Source organism: Mytilus galloprovincialis, chromosome 10 (genome assembly GCF_965363235.1).
Source record: "Mytilus galloprovincialis chromosome 10, xbMytGall1.hap1.1, whole genome shotgun sequence".
Lineage (NCBI taxonomy): Eukaryota > Metazoa > Mollusca > Bivalvia > Mytilida > Mytilidae > Mytilus > Mytilus galloprovincialis.
Genome location: NC_134847.1, coordinates 24,598,240 through 24,620,065, shown reverse-complemented (window position 1 = coordinate 24,620,065; position 21,826 = coordinate 24,598,240). Strand labels below are relative to the sequence as shown.

The 21,826-nt window shown below is 32.9% G+C and overlaps 1 protein-coding gene across 1 annotated transcript; it reads right to left on the bottom strand.

Moving 5' to 3' along the window:
• Window positions 1-4,670: 4,670 nt before the first annotated feature.
• LOC143049048 (organic anion transporter 3-like) lies at window positions 4,671-19,077 on the bottom strand. The gene is made up of 8 exons (XM_076222845.1): window positions 18,764-19,077; window positions 17,771-18,195; window positions 10,533-10,766; window positions 9,805-9,936; window positions 8,632-8,714; window positions 6,816-6,933; window positions 6,064-6,136; window positions 4,671-4,930 (listed from the first exon to the last, which is right to left on the bottom strand). The coding sequence occupies exons 1-8, from the start codon at window positions 19,058-19,060 to the stop codon at window positions 4,730-4,732; spliced, it is 1,563 nt and encodes a 520-aa protein (XP_076078960.1). The 5' UTR covers window positions 19,061-19,077; the 3' UTR covers window positions 4,671-4,729.
• Window positions 19,078-21,826: the final 2,749 nt, after the last annotated feature.

Below are 21,826 nucleotides of genomic sequence, written 5' to 3'. Positions count from 1 at the left end.
CTTGTAACAGTACGTAGTTGTTGAATTTGTCGATTAAATAAAATTCAAATGGATCTTCAGTAAAGTTGGCCATAAATTGTAATTAAAAAGTCTACTTTTAAACAGACACAATTGATGTCCATAGGAACACCTACAACCTGTCGACAAACTGTACTACCGAAACGTACATAGATGCGAAGGAAAAGAATTAAAGCTTTAGTCATCTCGTCACACTTTCAGTAAGTTACTCTATATCAAGCAAATTTACCTTTTCAGTACAGAATAAAGCTTTTTATTTGTTAGTAATACACTTATTGAGGCCGAGATGAAACGATAGTTAACGGAGGTTGTGTAAATCAACCGTTTACTTAAGAATTGAATGCTTCTTTTTGTAACTTCATTGGGGTGTAAAAGCGTTGACCGAAGTACATTTTTGCGCTTCATACTAAAAATGTTCGCACGGTCAACGCTTTTACAACCCTATGAAGTTACAAAAAGAAGCATTCAATAATTATAATTACATCTTTTAAGCAATGATCGTGAACACACGAATTTTATTATTGTTTTATTTAATTCACCTTTGAACTTTATTGTGGGACCACGTGTTATCATGAATGAAAAGTTTTATTGAGCAATGCAATTGCTTACGGAATAACACGTGATGTGCAGTTAGCCAATCAGAATAAAGTATCACAATGAAACGTATTATATTAAATTGCATTTTCATTTTGATAAGATAAGATTGTTAAACGATTAATGCAAATTTTTACCACTTATCAAATTAACTGTTGGAGAAGTTTACAGGTTTGCATTTCCAACCACCTCTTTGATATTTGCGGCTTAAAATTATCTGTGTAAAGATATTAATGTCTCTTGATCGCATATGCATGTTTAAAGCTAACCCGCGTCTTATATAAATATATTTTTCAGCTCATAACAGGATTACTTATCTAGATTTGAAGACAATTTAGCGACATTTTAACATTTGTATGTTGTGCTTATATTATACTTATTCCTGACATGTTCAAAAAATTCAAAGCATTTGCAAGTTGGTACATGTAAAACAAAAAAAGCAATATCATACGTTCGCGAGAAAACACTTGTAATTCAAAAGTATTTTCCATTGCATTATACTGCAAATAATTAAGCTGATTTAGTAAATAGATCTTACATCATCGCTTGGAAAAATTTTTTTTTTTTCAAATGCTTATATGCAACCTTGATACATGATTTATAATCAATTCGTAATATCGGTTCACGTGTGGTTTTAATAAAACGCCATAGTTACACGCCTCAAGAACCGAAATGACATTAAGCTGTGAAAAAATCAGCAAAAGAACTAACCAGGGGCCTGTTTATCGAAGCTGGCCTAGGATTTGTCCTAAGACCTCTCTTAGGAATTAATAAGGATAATTTTAGGACTGACTTACGACTTGTCTAAACATACACATCGAAGCTATCTTATGACTATCTTAGCTAGGATGTCCTAACCTCTGTCCTAAGTGTTAGCGTAAAGAAAAATAGTAAATAATTACAAGATTTAAAGTTATAATTATTATTAGTATTATCATAAAGAAAATAAGTAATATTTATCTAAATAATGGTACATTCAAACTTCCTAAAACAAAAATAAAAACTCAAAAAACGTAATAACGTTTTATATAATAATTAAAGTTGTTTCAGATGTAAACAGCACTAACAGTGAAAACTAATACAAGACAATCGAAAACAATCATTATTTATATTTTTGAGAGTTTCATTCAAAGTGTCACGGTTTTATAATTTACAGAGTTCAAAGGCAAACCTCGTGCATCTTTCATAAAAATAAAGAATACATAAATTATTTCATTACAATGCGCTTGGGAAATGAACCACCTTTTTTCTGAACTTTTTAAAAAAATAAATATTCTTTAATATTTTAACTTATGTACTTTTATATATATACGATGGATGCCCCACTATTATTTTCCACGTGGAAAATATGAATAACGGGCTGGGGTGTCATATATATACTACTTTTTTTTTGTAATATCTTTTGGATCGGAGCAAGAACACATTTGATATGTAAAAATAGAAAATATTTAGAAAAAGGGGGATCTATATATAGGTGGCAATCGTATTTATTTACAAATTAAACATCACAAAATATATCATTAAGTTGTGACCATCCTAAGACCATCTTAAGACACCTACTTATGTGTCTTAAAGTTATGACGATTCCTATGACTGTTCCTAAGTTACGACATCTTTGATAAACGCACTTAGGACAAAGATACGTCCTAAGATAAAATAGTACATCAACGCCAGTTGCGCGGCGTCTCTTCAACGTAATACTCAGTCTTCACTGGAGGTTTTTTTCACTGTGCTTAAACGGCTGTGGGTAACTTAAGTTACCCACAGCCCAAGATGGAGCCGCCTTGCGTCGGTTAGATACTTTTCTTATATAGAATAACAATACCACGAATGCATCAATTAAACAACTGAATTTAAAAGTTGTATTAATCGTTTAGGGAAACCCCTAAACTGGAAAGGTGATTAAATTCTACAAAATAAACGATCACAGCACGATTTTAAAAAACACTTAGGCTGTCCGTAACTTCAAAACAACTTGTCCGTAACTTTTTTCATCATACCAATAGAGATGTCCGTAACTTTCAAAGAATCGACATACACAATGTACGCGGATGTAATGTTTAAACTGATGATAGAGATTGCATCGAATACATATTCACAAAACGAAGTAGACGTCTAGTATGATATAATTCATTGTATCGATGGAAGACAAAATTGGGAAAAATATGAAAAAAATCACGATAAATCCGCAAAAACTCGGGTATCATTTTGTATAATGTCGGGGTACCCGAATCGCCTAGTTCGGAAGGTTGTTTCCGATCATAGCAGATAAACTGTTGAAACATCATTGTTCGTTTTTATTTTTGAACAAGTAGACTACACAAGTATTTTTTACACATACATGTAGCATGTATACACTTACTGATTTTCTGCCAGCAACGACAAGGGTAGCGTGAATCCGGGATTTTGGAGGGGGACCCAAATTGCCCAGGCATGCAGTGGATAGACTATACGAGACTTAAGTGCACAAACTTTTTCCGTCTTTTTGAAAAAGCCAAAAACACTTTTCTCTCATCCCCACAAACACAAATTCCATCAGCATTCACAGTAAAATAAAAGGGGGTGTCAATCTGGACACACTGGGACGTTGCGCACGGTGATATTGCGGAACCCTGGCGAAGATTTACAGTAAATGGGAAAACTTAAAAAAAGGACATTTTGTATAAATAAATAAACATAGTTTTACAGCTAGGTGCATATTTCATTTGTATGCAAGTTGCATTAAATCTCATTAAACTGAATAAAACTAAAAGACACAATAGGTAAAAATCAGTGACAATAAAAGGAAAAGAGCAGTCAACATAGTGTAACAATTCGACATAGTATATAAAAATATAAATAACTACGTAGGACAACAGGGTAATTTAATAGTCTAACAACCCCTGATAACATACAAAGAGAGAAAAAAAAATATACTAGGAAACATATTCAAAAAATCATAACACTATAACTAACTGGTGGGATGTATAAATACCGAGCCGCGTCAAAGAGTATTCATCAAAATACACATAGAAAGAAACAGAGGTGAAGGTAAACCGCAAACATATAATTAAACTCAAAACATTAAAGAGTATGGAAAAGCCTTGGTCTGACAAGCGAAAAACGTCGATAAGATGCACATCAGTAAATAAAAGTTCAAACCATAACCAGGATGGAGTACCACAAACCCCACATAAAACTTCTGTGGTGTAAGTATGATGCGTTAATAAAATCACATTTGGTGGTGAATGAGTAGTATAAACTGCCGCGAAGGTTACAAATATGATGCTAATTGTCTTCTAATTGTTGAAATTATAATTCTTAAAATTTTAAAGCAAAAGTTACCCACATCTAAAAATAAAGTTACGGACAGTCTGCTTAGTTCCGATAAAAAAGTTACGGACATCTTATGCATTTTTTAAAGTTGACCTTGCGCTTTAGTGAACTCTATATTAACAAATTTATGGTAATTGTTAGTCATTTCTTTATTCAATAATCCTATAAATATTTACATTCTGCATGAAAAACGTCGCAAAAGGTAGATTTTGTATGAATTAAATATCAACGAGTTTAGAGTCCGCCATCTTGGGCTGTGGGTAACTTCAGTTACCCACAGCCGTTTAAGCACAGTGTTTTTGGCCGGTTTTTTTGGCCGTTTTTTTTTTTTTTTTTATAAATAAAAAATTACTGATTCTGTTTTGATGAGTATATTCACATCTTGAAAATTAAGTTACCCACAGATTCCATTGTGGTTTCCTGTTATCTAGGCAATTATTCACTTTCTATTTATGTGCAATCTTGGTTCTTTTTTTTTATCTTATTATTTTATTTAACCGTTCTAGTGTCATCCGACGTTCTACGTAAGAATTTTGTTTCATTCTTGTTATCTTTTTTTCTTTATAGTTCAAAATACAAATGTTATTACCTTGAATACCTTCTAGTCAAAACCTGAATCAAGACTTTGGTTGTCAAAACTTTTTTTAACCTTTTTTTTTGTGAATTTTATTTATCGCAGTATAAAGTATGGCAGAAAGTAAGTAACAAATCTAATTCCACATTTTATAACAAATATTGGCACCATACAGAGAACAAATTCATTATTATAATGCAATAAGTAAAACTTTGAGAACGAATTTATCTAATTTAGAGATCCATAGCCCTTCCTCTCTGGTTTGATAAATACAGATTTGATTTTCTTTGATACAGAGTTGTTAGAATCGACGTCAATTGTGTCTTCTAAAGCCTGATTGTTTGTTTCTGGTAACAAGATTACGAAAAATGCTGATAAAAACATAAGGACAGCAAAAACCATATAGAGCAGACCTGGAATCTTTTCACTCTGAAAAGTAACGGAAATACATGCTTTATAATTTAAAAAGACATTTATCTCATGGAAGTTTCCTTATTGGGCAAAATAGACCATATATATAGCTGACTATACAATACGGGTTTTGGTTTTGTTGAAGATAGAACAGTGACCTATAGCTGCTTAAATCCACGTCATTTCATACTCTGATGGAGTGTTGTCTCACTGGAAAACATACCTCGTTTTCTATTTGATAAAATAAAAATGAAAACAGCCGCAAAATTGATTCTACGTCGATTGGATTCTTATGGCTATTTCGAATCTTCGCATGGTCACTTAATAATTTAGGCAATCAATACAGAGAAATGAATTAGATAATCAGTTTTTGCTAGGAGCAATATTGCCTAGTATGCTGTTTCATCTGTTCTGGCCTCATTCTGTGGTTTTTCTTTTCCTTCAAGTTATAGCGCCTTGACATTTCTTTATTAAAGTTAGTCATATCTCGACAATTTCAAAAATCATAACTTAAGGATTCAAAAAAATAGTTCCTCATGCAAAGTAATAATCAAAGTCAAATATGAGTAGTGCATTCTATCTTTTTTCAAACATAAAAAAATTAAATGCGATACATTATATATGATATTTAGGCAGTACATATATATGTATATACCAAATCCCATAAAAATATCAAATAACCTTCTGGTGTTTTGTAGTTTCTGAGGTTTACAATTACCAAGTCTCTACGTTCAGATCATTGTTACTTGTGGTTGTCAAGAATCAAATTAAGGGAATCACGTGTATCGAAAAGAGAATTAGAAATTAAAATAACAAAGTTTTATGTAACAGTAAACACGCTGATCCTAAAAAAAATGCATTGAGATGTATCCTATGTTATGATTGATTAGAGTTTCCTCAATTTATAGTATGTCATGCATATTCAGGGTGCCAACAGATTGACAATGAAGGTTGGTTTTGAAAAGTAAGTCGACCAGGTTGAACCTCATGATTCTTGGTCTACAACTGTTTAAAAGGGACATGCTGAGAAATGTAAGAAATAATTTATTATTATGCTTCAGAAAACTCTTCTTTTTTTACGACCGATTACGTGAGCCGTATTTATAAATCCCGTATTTCTATAATGCTATGATTATGTAGATGTAACTTACAGCAAAAATGACCATTGGAGCGACCATTCTACCAATTCCACCTGTTGCATTATGTATACCAGATCCTATGTTTCTACAAACGCGATATATGTTTTCTTATTATTGGTATAAGTATATGAATAAAAATTACAAATTATTCGCCAATCTGCATTTTCCTAAGCTCTGTGACTTATTATAAAATCGACAATACTACCTTTTGAAACACCCTTTATGTATTTCTATGCTTATTCCATCAACAGAAGCAGTTCACAAGGAATTCTTTCCAAAAGTTTTATCAGTAATATATATATAAATCAGTTAGACAACGTTCGCATAAAGACCAATTGGGAACGGTTCAAATAAAACCAAATCAATACCAATACCATTAGAATTATGTTTCGGTACAACCAATGTCCTGTTTAAATCAACATAGATAGATTTAGACAAAGGCAATGGACCCCATCGGAATCGGCTGGATCCTCAGCGATTCATTTTTAATATGTGCATAACGAACTAGAATCATTTTTAAATATAGATTAGACCAATGGTGTTCCTGTTTGAACTGTTTTACACTAGCTATTTGTTGGCCCTTTATGGTTAGCTGTTCAGTGTGAGCCAAGGCTCCACGTGAAGGCCGTACGTTAACCTATAATTGTTTTTTACATATTGTGACTTGGATGGAGAGTTGTGTCATTGGCACCCATACCACATCTTACTTTGAATCTTATTTCTTGACAGTTATTACTTTGTCTTTATCACTTTATTTATTATACCTGACAACAGTAGGATATAACTCAGCCGTCAGCAGCATAAGCGACATCCAGCCAGTAGTCACACATGATTTAGATATGAGTGCAAAAACAGTAACAAATGCCGCCTTGTCTTTTATGTCTGTTATTAATATAAAAATGGACGAACAAAGTCTAAATCTTGACCTATAAATAATTTCGTATAGATTGTCATAAAAATTTGGTAAAAAAACAACATCAAACATACCAGCCTTAAAATTTGGTATACAAGACTTGTCAGTGGTGGTCGAACCAAACAGTTGTAAATTACTCTTCGAATAGTTCTATTTTGTGTATTTGCAGTAGAACATTGTACAATAGTATATGGTATTAAATTTTACATAAAAAGTACGTGGCATTGAATATTAGCCACTTGAAGTAAAGCAAATAAAACACCAATCAAAAAGTTGAATCATTCTATTTTCATTGCTAAGAAAAAGTTCGTTTACTTAAAACGTTATGTCTGACGTCATTCAAAAGTTAATGTGCAAATTTGATCACCGTTTCCTATAGAACTGGCAATGCCATTGCATTCGCGTGACATTTGCCTGTACTCTTTTGAAACAAGTTGCTGGAGATCAAAGTCATGACATGTTTAACCTATACAGAAATGTTTACTAAACTTTTTTTTATTGATAACGATTCCTAAAAGGTAAAATAGTAAAAAAAAAATTCATTCGGATATTTGTCACAGTTGAAAAATGGTCAAAAATTCATTTTGAGACTTTTCGGACATTTTGTAGAAGATTTTGTTAAATCACTGTTTTGTTATATTTGCAATATTTCACTAAGGGGTTTTGTTATTTTTTATTGTGCAAGATTTAAGTCAAATTTAGAAGATTAAGCTTCATGTATTAATTTGTTTTTCAATTAGCGACATTTTACTTCAAAATGATCTATTATTCGTATATGACAAGCCAAACCTTTAATTCCATAAATAAGTCTGCATGTTCTATTGTTAATTATTATCTATGTGTTAATTTTTCTGTAATCCCTTAATTGAACTTTTTCACTCATTTAGAGAAATATTTGTCAAGTCTTTTCAAGTAGTTTTTGGTTTGTTATATAAACTATGTTGTTATTTTAATGTGGCAGATGTGGATTTAGTATTACACTGAGCAGTTCCAATTCTGTACAATTGTATTCCATGCTAAACTTATTAAATTATACATCGCGATAACTAGAGTTGTCTTTTGTTACAAGAGCTAGTCCCAGAGTTAGAGTATGTGCAGACTTGTCGTACTGTTTATTGTGTGTGTGTGTGGTTCCAGGCCAACACATTTTCTAGTCACAGATACACCCAGTTTCTGTTTGTGACATATTGTTCACTTTTTCTCTTTTTTTTCTATAGATACGCTTTGATTTTTATCAAAAACTGTTGCAATATTTTCATTTGAATCACTCTCGTGATTTTTTACTCATTGTAATGCAAAATATTTGATTCAACAAAACAAAAAGTTTTTTAAATTATTTTAGATTTAAAACAAAAAACTCAATAAAATTGATAAAAAAAGAGATTGTGGTTAACAGAAAATATAAATGTGTCTGTTTTTATTATTATATTAGTATGTTCTGCCAGAATTAGAACATTGATATTATTTTACAGTTCTTGTAAATACAATGTGTCGTCTACATAAATCATTTAATTGTAGGTACTATTTTCCTATCAAATGACACTTTTTTACAATTTAAACAAAACAATATTGTTATTTTCATGAATAGGTCACCGATATCTAGAAAACTAAGAAATGCATGTCCATATGTTATTTAGCTATATAAAGTTTAAACGGTGTTATGTTACCTAATGTTTGTAATATTCCAACAACGATTCCCGAACAACCACCAATAACAAAGAACATCGAGGTTGTCCATTTTCTTCCAATGCTGTGGATATTAATGATAAGGTTTATAACATTTAATGATTAAGGCCGGGGGCTCAACGAATGATGCATCATTTATATTCAATCTTTGCATGTTCGCTAAATATAACCCAGAATGTCCTCAAACCATTGAGTCACTTAACCCAAAAGTCTGCAAACGCAGGGCAGGTGACCATAAGTTATTTTACACTGTTAGTTATACAATCAAGACTTAGTACTCATAAAGCAAGGTTCTATATATGCCTGTTATTAATTATGGTGTTCATATTGAAAGCCAGACAGGGCCGTCCAATTAGATTTTTATATTCATGTGAAAGACTTATAAACATTTGCTTGAACAATTTAAATTAACTTCACATATATAGCACTTTCAATTATTTGAAAGCATTTTATGTAATTTTTATTTCTTTTTTGTTGTTGTTGGAGAGAGTCTACGATAGCAATGCTTTCCCATTTTTTTTAAAAGTTAACGACGACGCGACAACGAACGGACGACGACGGCGGACGCAAAGTAAAGAAAACAGCAAACTAATAAGTCTTGATCATCAAATTAAGCCGGTAGCATTCGATTTCACGATTAAAATCACCTATATTCTACACTTTTTTTTTATGTTTTTTTCACTTGCATGATAATGGTCTGAATGCATTTTTGAAAATATCCCAAGAGTTGAATGTTACAGAGTCATTCATTGGTCTTTCTTTCGACCGGTAATCAACGTGGTGAACCGTTTGACTGTGAGGTTTTATAGTTTCAAAGCCACCTCCGACCTGAATAGGGATGTGAAAACATATGTCTCGTGTAGAGAGAATGCACAACTGAATTAGTTCCAGTATATCCTTACCGTCATACTAACCCATCGCAAGTAAGAAATGAAGGTCACCCTATATTTGTTTTCGCATAACACATGTTCTAACATTTATATGGAACAATCATAAAAAAGAAGAAAAACAATCTATTATTATAGTCAAGTTTGAATTGGGAAGATTAACACCCTAAACTGTCAAGTTTGAATTGGGAAGATTAACACCCTAAACTGAAACAAAATTAGATATTTCATATAATCAAAATGAAAATGCTCTTTGACGTAACTTACCAGTTAGCAAAATACCATCCAGTAACCTGAACAAATCCAACAACATTAAGTAGAATTAAATTTATGTAAATATTTCCTGCAAGTTGTCCTACTCCAAAAAATATTCCGTATGCTCCGTAACCACAACTGAACCTACAAGATATGCAATGTACAATATTAGACATAGATATTAACAAATAAAAAGGGGGAAAAAAAAGTTATACTAAAAACCCTATAACAACCTTCATTCTGCATTAAAAAAAGTTCACTCCATAATAATAGCTTCAATACGTCAACCCATGATAATGTCATGTACGTCAACCCATGATAATGAATGCCTTTGAAAAAACATTTAAAGGGAAAATCATACTGTTAAAGTATGAAGAATACAAAACTCATAATTACAATGCAAAGCTACACGACAACGCCGCTGCTGCTCATTAATAATTAAAAAAAAGAGGGGGGGGGGCTTATTAAATCAATTCAAATTTACCAAGGGATTTATAACCGATCGCTTTGGCGCTGTCGTGCTGAATGACCGAAACCCCCGTTCCCGAAACTGACCATACAATATGTGCGACACCTTTACATCATGAAAAAGACAATAGAAAATATTTTCACTCTAATTCACTACTTTCAACCGTATGAAATTATATTTAATAAATGTAGAGTGTTGATTGTACCAGTAATACAGTCTTTCGATATTATAACATCCCCATCAACGCCATTCTACATCATTATTTACTTACCAAGTGACCATCAGCAAAAGTGTAAACTTTAAAAGTCTAGGATTATCTAAGATATCTAGAATACTGTATTTCTTTCCTTCAGACACTAAATCTTCTACTTGTATTACTTCCGCGTGAAATTTTTCATACTCTGGTGGTTTTTTATTATTCATTTTCGCTAATCTTTTTATAACATGATATGCCTTCTGAATTTTCCAATGCGTCACCAACCATCTGAAGCTTTCAGGTACAAACCTTTAAAATATTGTTAAAACATTAAGAGACAAAATCCAGTAACTACTATTATCCAGTGTTTATCGTTAGTTGCTGTCTGTCGGAATGGTTTTTCATGTCTGTAGTATATAGATCAGGCCGTTCATTATCTCAATTGAATTGTTTCCGATTTTGTCATCCTGGGCCATTTATAGCTTACTTATTTATACGATAAGTGTTCAGTATTGGAAGGCGTATGGTGACCTGTAATTGTTCGCAACTTTATCCTTTTGTCTTTTTGCATGGTTCTTTTTTTTACAATTATATCACATCTCGCTTTTTATATATCACCAGAGAAATGGGGAAAAAATTAAAAAGTCAATTGTTCATGAACAATTGAAAGGTCTTTCCTTCTTAGTTAAAAAATATATGGTCCTAAGGACTTTTATGTTCATAACAAGTGGTTGCTAAGGACAAAAATCATTCCTAAGGATAAAAATATTTCTACCAGTATTAAAAATGTCATATGTACTATGCATAGTATTTAAAGTTAAAAAGAATAAGTGATTGCTAAGGACTTAAATGTCGTTGTTAGGGGACAAAAATGTCTTTTCCAGTATTCAAAAATTCATATTATATTATTCATAGCCTCATAAGTTCAAAAATATATGGTTGCTAAGGTGTTTTAGGTCGTTGCTAGGGACCTTGACCTCTGATCTTGACCTAATTTTATCGATCTTATTAGGCTGAACATTTTTGCTTTTCAAAGTTTTTTTCTATCTCTAACCTCTTTTGAGTTATAAGCGAAAAATCATCATTTCGGACCCGAAAAACAGTTTTCGTGCTCTAGGTCCATAATAGTTGGTCCAAAAATTTTGAACCCAACATAATTAATTAATTGTTCGATATCATATACCATAGGTCTTAGCGACATCTTGTGAAACAAAAAAAACAGGGAAGGAAAGAAAATTAGGCGGAAGAAAAAAAATAATAATTGAAAACCAATTGTTCAGAGAACAATTGAAAGTCTTTCCACCAGTAAATATCTATTTTGATATTAAAATATTGAAAATCAGTCTAAAATGTCAGTTCCTATGGCTTTATGATGTATAAATATGAATTTTAAGCGAAGGTCATAATCTAGAACGTCAAATTAACCTATGATCTTGGCCTCAATTTCAAGGTCACAAACTGACGATCTCAAATCAAAAGACCCTAGGTTCTAATATGTATTCGGTATCACATTTCAAATATCTATGCGACATCTTGCGAAACAAAAAAACAGCGAAGGAAAAAAAAATTAGGCGGAAGAAAATAAAAATTATAATAATTAGAACAAAAGCTTTAGGTCTTTCAACCGAAAAGGTTGAAAGACATAATAATCAGAAGAAAACCAATAGGTCTTTCCACGGAAAGCAACCAATTAGAGGAACTTCTGATCAAAACACAGTAAGGTCAGGAGCATTGATAGGTTGAGCATCTCAAGTCTGTAATATTAGCACAACATATTAAGTAGAAAGTGTCAAATGAAAGTTACTTGTCTACAGCAGGTGAAAAACGGGAAAACCAAACAATGATCATAAGGGTAAGGACAGACATCAGCATCCTGGTCAAATGATAGGGAGACGAAAAGACAATCAAACGTCTGCAAAATATACTTTTATCCATCATACAAAATCGACGATGAATACAAGTCCCAAGAAAGATAAGTATTAACTATTTGTACCGTTTGTGTTGCTCGTGGTTACATGTATATACACTCAACGTCTTCTCAGCGGTTGTAAAGTGCTTTTTCTAAATCAATTATTAAAAATTTTGAATCAGTAGTCCACAGCTTTCACAATAAAGTGCATTACCTTTTGATGTTGATGTATATGTGTCATTAGAATTACCACACAAAATGATTCTATTTTTATTTTTCATGCAGCACATCAAAGATAAGATTAATTTACCCATTGTACTTTAGAATTACCACACATCTTAAATTCACTTGATTACATTGACCTGTTATCTTGTCGACTTGAAAGCCAGCCAGACATATGGCTTATGTCCTTAGGAGAGACCTTGATGAAATTTGAAAGTTAAACAACTCTTAATTTTCACGGGAACGAATATTTTGTAAAAACGTTGAAGTGATTAGATCATCAATGACGAAATCTTAAAAAAAAAGACACCAAGGTCGAAAATAGTTCTAGCTCATAATGAAGAAAATATCAACCGTCTTAGAGCAAGAAAGTCTCCTCACGTACCCGAAATTTTGTCATAGCTTGTGGACATGTGTTGCTGGTGGATAAAGTCGGACCGACTTACACTTGACTTTTCTCTGCGGTTACAAAGCTCGTTGTCGAAATCAACTTAATTTTGAATCAGTTTTCCACAACCCCGACAATAAAGTACAATACGTTTTGATGTAGATACAGATACAACAGTGTCCTTAAACTAGGAGAATATCATTTTATAGATTTCATTGTTTCGAGCTTCTCTGTGCGATAGAACAGTTGATTGGATACTAGCAGTAGTGACAGCTTGACATTCCTTCATAAAATGAGCTGCGTGTCGACGTACTTTAGATATGCTTATTGCAATATATAGTTATAAAGTTCTTTCATCTAAAAACGAAGTTTCAAGCATAAAAATATTATGAAGAATAAGTATACTGTGTGTGTCCATGTAGCCGTGAAATATGGGTTACGTATTTTCAAATCAGACAAACTTCTTCGTGCAAGTGACTTCATATTCGATAAAGTAATTTCAAAAGGGGATGGAATGCCCATCGATTGATAAAGGGGAACAGTAGAAAATAATAAAATTAGTCCATTCAATCGTTCTTAAGCTCACGTATAAACGTATATTTTTTTTTATGTTAATTTATTATTGTGCAGTGTTTAATGCGATCAACAGGGAATGTCACTTGCTGAAAGTCACAAATGATGGCTAAAATGTATCATGAATTAACAATTACCATATTTTGACTTCAAGGCTCGGGTCGGTGTACCATGAAATAGTGCATTATAGTTTAAACAAAGAAGTAATTCGGTATAAGAAATGTCTAAATTGATAAGTTCTACATTGCATTTAAAAATCCATTGCAAGAATATTGTATGATTAGAAATCATCACCCGCTGTTGGAAGCTCAGTTTCGCCACGTTTCGTGCTTGTCATGAGACGATATTTAAGGGGTTTCGATTGTTAAACTCATAAAATCAAATAACGAACATATTCCTACTCAATCTGAGGAAGAGTGGCTCATTTTCTTCTAGTAATGTTTATCGTTTGTTAGATGTTGTACTTTCAATGCAATATATAAACGCAGAATAAAATTTTAAATGTTTGCATATCGTATAACAATTTTAAATTAAAATGTCAATTGTTCTTGAACAATTGAGAGGTCTTTCCTTTTCGAAATGTAAAGTACATGTTCTAATAGGCGTAGAATGCATTGAAAAGCTCTCAAACACACACAAAACCGTTAAAAAATGACAAAAACAACAAATTCTATAATTTGGACATGACCTTGGCTTTTGACCTTGTAACCTTTGTGAAGGTCATTGGTCAACAATGTCATTGTAAAAGACCCCATGGGTCTAGGACTTTTCGTTCAAGGGTTAAAGCTAATTTTACCTTTTTAGAAACCGTTAACGGGGGTTATGCCCCTTAAGAATATTTCAAATCCTTTTGGTCAAAATGTAAAAAAGTTGTGCCTCAGTCACCTAAACATTTTTCACTGTTTACTATTTCTGTAAGATTAACCGTTTTTGAGATATCGACTAACAAGTTGAAAGGTCAAAGGTCAAGGTCAACCTTAAAAACATTTAAAACACACTAAAAATCATCAAAATAAGGTCAAAAACACATAATTCGCTATCTGGGACATGACCTTGACCTTTGACCTTGTGACCTTTGTCAAGGTCATTAGTCCCCAATGTCATTGCTGAAGACCACATGGGTCTAGGACCTTTGGTTATGTAGTAAAAGCTGATTTTGTCTTTTCAGAAACCTAAATCAGGGGTTATGCCCCTTACAGAAAGGTCAAATCTCTTCGGTCAAAATGTAACAAAGTTGCGCATTAATGACCCAAACATTTTCCACTATTCAAAACTTCTGTAAGTATAATGGTTTCTGAGATTATCCCATAACAAGGTGTTAGGTCAAAGGTCAAGGTCAACATACAAATTTGACCTTGAGGTATTTTTCAAAGATACATTAATTGATGATGATTGGTGAAGATCCTAGGTGTCTACGACTTATGGTTTCTGAGTTTTGGTGGCCAACCGACACCGGTTAATTTTCATAGGGGCATAACCCTACCAATGAGTCGTTGAATCTTTTCGATCCAAATGTAACGAAGAACCGGGGTCTGGTCCTGAAAAAATTTCACCCTTCGGTTTTTTTCTACCTATTACGGTTACGGTGTTGGAACGATAACAAGGTTTTTGAGTTTCGGAGGGATTACTCCGAACCGACAAAATATTTCGACTCACAGTGTGAGTTCCGGATAGGTATTCATGACACCGATACAAAGTGTGAACATGAAAGCGACATGGTTTACGGTTACGGAGGTTTATTTTGTCAAAGTTTGGCGGAACAAAAAGAATAATAATAGTCAGAAGAAATACAGTAAGGTCTTTCCTTATAGAAAAAGGAAAGACCTTAATTATTCATTTTTTTTAAAAATATCAGAAGATAATGGGAAATATTAAAGAATCATGATATAAATTTAAAGAAAAGAAGGACACCCAACACAAATTTTATTAAAATTGAAAATCCAACTGATTAAAAGTCTGAAATTCTTTACACATAAAACAAGTACTTCGTATCTCAAAATGTCAAAATAGAGCTTTCCACATTTTATCAACCGTAAGTGAACTATTTTTGAAGATTACGAATCCGTGGCTCCTTTGCAAATTTAACGCAAAATAAATTGAATTACTTTTTTGTATTTTTTTTAGAAAATACTGTAAAATAATTTTAATGGAAGCTTTCGGTAAGTATTTGATAGAACGTACGCCCATTCATGAGGGCGTGACAAATTGTCACTATTATGCAATCAGCTTTTCTGCTGTACAAAGTTTGACATTTGAACAGTGTAAATGACAATGTCATAAAACTATGAAATTGTCTTTTAATATGAAAGACTATTTACTATACTTTTGTGACTGTGTTATCCTGATTCAAAACTTAATTGATTTAGAAAAAGTACTTTGCAACCGCTGAGAAGACGTTGAGATATGATTGGCAATGACATATCTATCCAAAAGAATCCAAATTACACGGATCAAGTAAATGATATTATATCCAGTCAGTGGCGGATCCAGGGGGGGGGGGTTCCGGGGGTGCGCACCCCCCCTTTATTTTTGCCGATCAATGCATTTGTATCGGGACATATGTTTTGCATCCCCCCTTTGCCCTGTTTGCCCTGGGTTAGCACCCCCCTTTCGAAAATTCCTGCATCCGCCCCTGCCAGTCATCCTCATTTCTTGATAAGCTTTTAAAATGGAAAATTAAATTGGTCTATGGTAATGACAAAAGTAATATTTTCGTGTTCATCAGTAATAACCAAATACAATTAAATTTTCTCTCTAACTATGCTATATGTTAATCTCAACAAAGAAATGCACGTACGTACTTAAGACCACGTATCATTCTACTTTCTTAACCATTGTTAACCCCTTCCTTTATTCCTAGTTTATTTATCTTATCATATCTCATTTTTTTATTTGCCTTTCATATAAACATTCTTTATGAAAAATGTTTTAGAATTTGAATAATGCTTTCAAACTCTTTTAAGGTGATCGAATTCCTGAGCCAGACAGCCTGGCAGGGTGTCCTTTAAGAAGTATAAGAGCTGACCACGCGTATAACTGTGGTACGAGCTCATTACGATATATGTAAAATCGTCAATAGAGGAGGATTGATAGATGCCGTCACTGTTTGCTTGGCCGTTATTGGATAATTATGTAGGATGGTTTTGCGTTCAATTTATCGAAGCCACAATCCGATCGTCATTCTCATTTATGACAGGTTGCTCGATCCCTTTGCTTGATGAATAATTAAAAAAAGAAGTGTGGCATAATTGCTAATGAGACAACTCTCCACCAGAGTTCAAACGTCGTAACAGGTTAGCAACTGCAATAGGTTACCGTACGGCCTTCAACAATGAGCAAAACCCACAACACATAGTAAGCTATAAAAGGCCCCGAAATTCAAAATGTAACACAATGCAAACGAGAAAACTAACGACCGGATTTATGTACAAGACAATAATTTGAAAACAAATATATATACTGCAACAAACGACAACCATTGAACTGCAGGCTTCTGACTCGGGATAGGAACATACAAAAAGCGGATGGGTGAAACATGTGTGCGCCAACCCTTCCTCTTACCTGGGACAGCACAACATACATGTACACACAAACTATTTAAAAAATCAGTTGTATTCCATACAATGCACAAAAACAACTAACAAAATCACAAGACACAAAGTACAGAAATTAAAGTACTCGCAGTGACTAAAAGCTAGTTCAACACCAATAAAAACTAAAAAAAAAATCATGTATCTAAACTTAAACATCAATCAGTTTGCATTCAACTTCCAATGGATTCAGTGTAAAGACGTGACTTGTAATCAGTAGTGTACATTCCGGGTTTTATTCTTATCCAACGTTATTATTTTTCTTTCTCGACTTGTAGCGTCATAAAAATGTTCGTTTTACTTATCAAGGACGTTTCATTGACTGGCAGTGTTGATGGATACCTTGTCTTAGTCGCTCTCCATTGGGAATAATGACTTAAAACATACAAAATAAATTGGAACTGAAATAATTGTAGGCATCAAGGGAATAAGTTATCTTTTATCACCATACCCTCGTCATTACGAAGTTGTGTTATCTGACCTACATATTTAAACTGCAAAATTTATGAATATCTCATCACAATGGACAAATTAAACTACATAGTTTTTCTTTTTTCTCTGATTTGTTTTATATATCATTGTAATATTATCAAGACTAGAATTTTATACTGACCCTGTTATGTTTACTCACCAAATAATTAACAGCAAAAATGGAACAACTAACGTTGCAGTACCTATCTGGATGGACCGCCAATCATGGATCCACCAGCAAAGACATGCATACAATATTCCAAACACTTCTCTACACGGTAGAAATCTTAGCATTGATCTGGATTCTCGTGTTGTGAACTCCAGAACAAATGTAAAATTTACAGAAGAGACAAACCCACATCCCATGCCGATAAAAAATCTGAGTGCTGCGAACATTTGCCAGGATGTTGAGAAGGCAGCCGCGGTGTTGAATACTAACAATGCCGACAATGCTGAAACGTATGTTAATTTACGCCCTATAGTATCTGCCATTTGTCCAGAAACAAATCCACCAGCTATTACACCACCCATTTGTAATGATGTAATTGTGGATGGAATCCAACTCCTCTCACATACCAGGTCCCACTTAAATAGATAATTTACAATTGGTATTTACATATATAAAATAAAACTTATATTAAAAACACAGACGTTTAATTGTGGATGATTGTTTTTCTTCAATAAATGATTTTCTTTTGTAAACGTTTGGTACATGTTTTTCTTTTTTTTAACTTTGATTGGACGAGGAACACATTACGAAATATGCATAGACCAATTCACTCACAGTATATGTTTGTGTGTAACTTGCTCCAGTTTATACACCCATAAATTAAACCCTTATAGTTCTTTTAAATCGCAGACCAAGAATTTGTTCGTCTATCACATTTTATTGTGTTTTGTTCATTTGATTTACCTGGCGTGTGAAAATATAAAAGTAGTAACGTCGACATCGTTTATCCAAAAGTAATTCACTTCAAAAACTGCTACCTGAAGCCTTCTCGGCAAATCATATTAACGTATTACCAAATATGCATATCATGTAAAAACACCGCAGTAGGCAACATTGGTTACGTTTATTGTACCATAACGTTAAATATTAACTAGAAGTCGTAATGTAAAATATTTACCAGAAATCTTTATTCTCCTAACATACCTCAGAGACAACAGTAGACATCTCAGGGTCAAAAAGCCTGTTGTTACACTTTACAGAAATATTACTTGCAGTCAGCACACACACTTCCGATATATTATACGCTTTATATTCAAGACCGTATAATGTAGTCAAGTTACAACGCCAATTCGGAACAGCACCTCCAAAGGTCATCATCAAAGTGCTCCAGTTATCCGTTATTTTGCTTCCAAAAATCAGTAATACAAGTATCCATTGAAAGGGTCCAAATCCTCCAATTTTATTTATAGTCTCTTCTAAATATTCATTTAAGTCTGTCATCTGAAATCTGATCTACTGCAAATACTAAAAATACATTAAAATTTAATTATACATTAATAAATGTTGACACGGATATATGTCTCGCCTGTCGGTAGACAATTCAGAAAAAGACAACCTGATGGACAGCAAAATAGCTTATTAATTCAAGGTTGTTCGACTATGACATAGAGGTCAGCGCGTTAAAATGAACGTCAAACTGAGATGTACTGACATTAATACAATTTCATAGAAAATATCAGTATTTATCATAATTAGTTCCTGTTTAAAAATTAACTTGAGCAGAATACATAACATTGAAAATTGGTAATTCATTGAAAATCACTGAACCATGACCTAGGGTATAGCAACAAACGACAACCACTTTGGACAGACACATACAGAATGTGACAGGGTTAAACATGTTTTCTGGCGCCAAACACTCCCCCCTAACGTTGGACAGTGGTGAAACAGTTGCAAAACAAACTATAAAAATCGGTTGAAAAAGGACTAACTCATCAGATTGATATATCAGATTGGCACCAAAATGTAATGTAACAAAAATACCAAAGACGCAAAGTACAGATCTGAGAGTGATCGTAGTTACTGAAAATTAGTTTAAAGCCAATAAGAACTAATAAAAATCATGTGTATAAGACTTGAATATCAATCAGTACAAATCGTTTAAGCATATTCAGTTATTAATAAGTAAAGACTATCAACATTGATATGTGTAGGTAACCAACACGAAGAATATATCGAATCTTAGAAACGAAATCTAACAGACCAAAACAAATCGTCATCCTACTTTGCATGTCTGTCTCTCCATATTCATATTTAGGTCTTTCCACTTAAAGGGGCACTAGCTACGAGATACATAAAAAATCTTAAGTTTGATTCTTTTCTGTTCAATCAATAATGAAAGTGAAATAGTGAAATAGCAATTCGCTTTTTGCAGCCAAAAAGTTTCAATTTTGTCAAATTACGCTAAGAAACATTGATAATTAGTAATTCACTTGCAAGTGAATGAGTCGACCTCTTTAAATCCGTATTCATGTGAACTTCAATTTAACCCCTAGCAAGAGATTCACAACGCATGCATTGTACGTGTACTGGTTATTTAAAGAAAAAGAATGTCAACAATGAAAGTGAAACTACGGTAAATCATTTGATTACTAAGTCGATGCACATAAAATCATTCTTATACGGTTAAAAACAATGAGAAACATCTATTTTTAATCTATAAAATAAAATCAAACAGACCTATAAAAATCCAATTGCACGTGTTGGTTTAATCTATTCATATCTTTATTTATGTTTACATCGCTTATATGGTCATCTGAGGTCAAATCGATAGGTAATTAGATGGCGTCTAGACTAAAATGCAGACGAAACGAACCTATATATTATCTACCCCATGCTCTGTAAACTGTTTATGTTAGACTTTTGATAGTTTGGATAAATGTTTTACATTGTTATAAATCAAATATGAGAATTTGAGTCAAATCGGTGACCATGAATTTGACAGCTAGTGCCCCTTTAAAGACCTTTTGTTTTTCTTCTGATTATTTTTTTCTGCCGTCTGAGATGCTTTTTTGTCTTACAACATATCGAATGGATTTTTGGCCAATGATGTTGTACAGTAATGGGGGTTTCAAAACTCACCCTGTATGACCGAACTTAATCTTATAGGAGTTATCTCCCCACGTCCCCTTTTCTTGTTATCGCTATATCTTTAAAACTGTAAAAGATTTTAGCCAACTGTTTCCACCAAATTGTTTGTCTCTTCTTGAGAATGATTTGGTTAATTTTGACTTGAGTGATCGGAAGACATCTTATGGGAGTTATTTTCCTTTGAAAATTTAAGATAGGCGATTTGTTGGATAAATTCATACGTTATAAGTCTTAGAGGCCTACAGTCTTTTGATATGAAGTCCTTGGTCCATTTGAAGGAAATTGAGGTCAAGGTCAAAGGTCAAGGTCATGTAATAAATTTTGAATTTTGCTTGTTATTGTTATACCAAAGAAACTGTGACAGTAAATGATATGATGTGTTTGCCAAATAACTGTTTACAAAAAGGCGCAACTTCAACCTATTTAAGTCGAAGAGTTTTGGTTAACCCTTATAGGAGTTTTCTCCCCTTTTGTATTTGAAATCAGTATTTCTCCACAACCATAAAAGTGATTGACCTTGGGTCTTTTGATTTGAGATCACTGAACTATGACCTCAAAATTGAGGTCAAGGTAAAAGGTCAATTTGACGTTCTAGATTTTGACCTTAAAGTTTGCTAAAAATTCTTTCTGGTTTATTATAAAACAATTAAGTCTTATGCATAAACCTATCAATCTTATTTTTTTTTATATCAGTTTGATTTACCACATTACATCAACACGGAGTGACGTTTTCTTACATCGTTTTTTAAAAATTTCATTCTTATTATCGAGGTGGAAAGACCTTCAATTGTTCTCTGAAGAATTGGTTTTTAATTATGTTTATATCGTGTATTTTCACAAAACAATTGATTGTGGTAGGTTCAAAAACATGTGGATCTTTCTTTGTGCATAAGCATAAATTCCCTGAGAAAAAAATCCAGAGACAGATAAATGATTGATCTTTTTAAAGAATTAAGTTGCATTTTATTGGAAAAAACCCTTAAAATCGACAATAATTTCATAGAAAAGAACAGTCGAGTACACCTTTATATGTTCACGCGTGTTTGAGTTGACTATATTATCTTGAAATTGGATAAAGCAAACATATTGGATGCATCATCTTGCTTCGGATTCTAT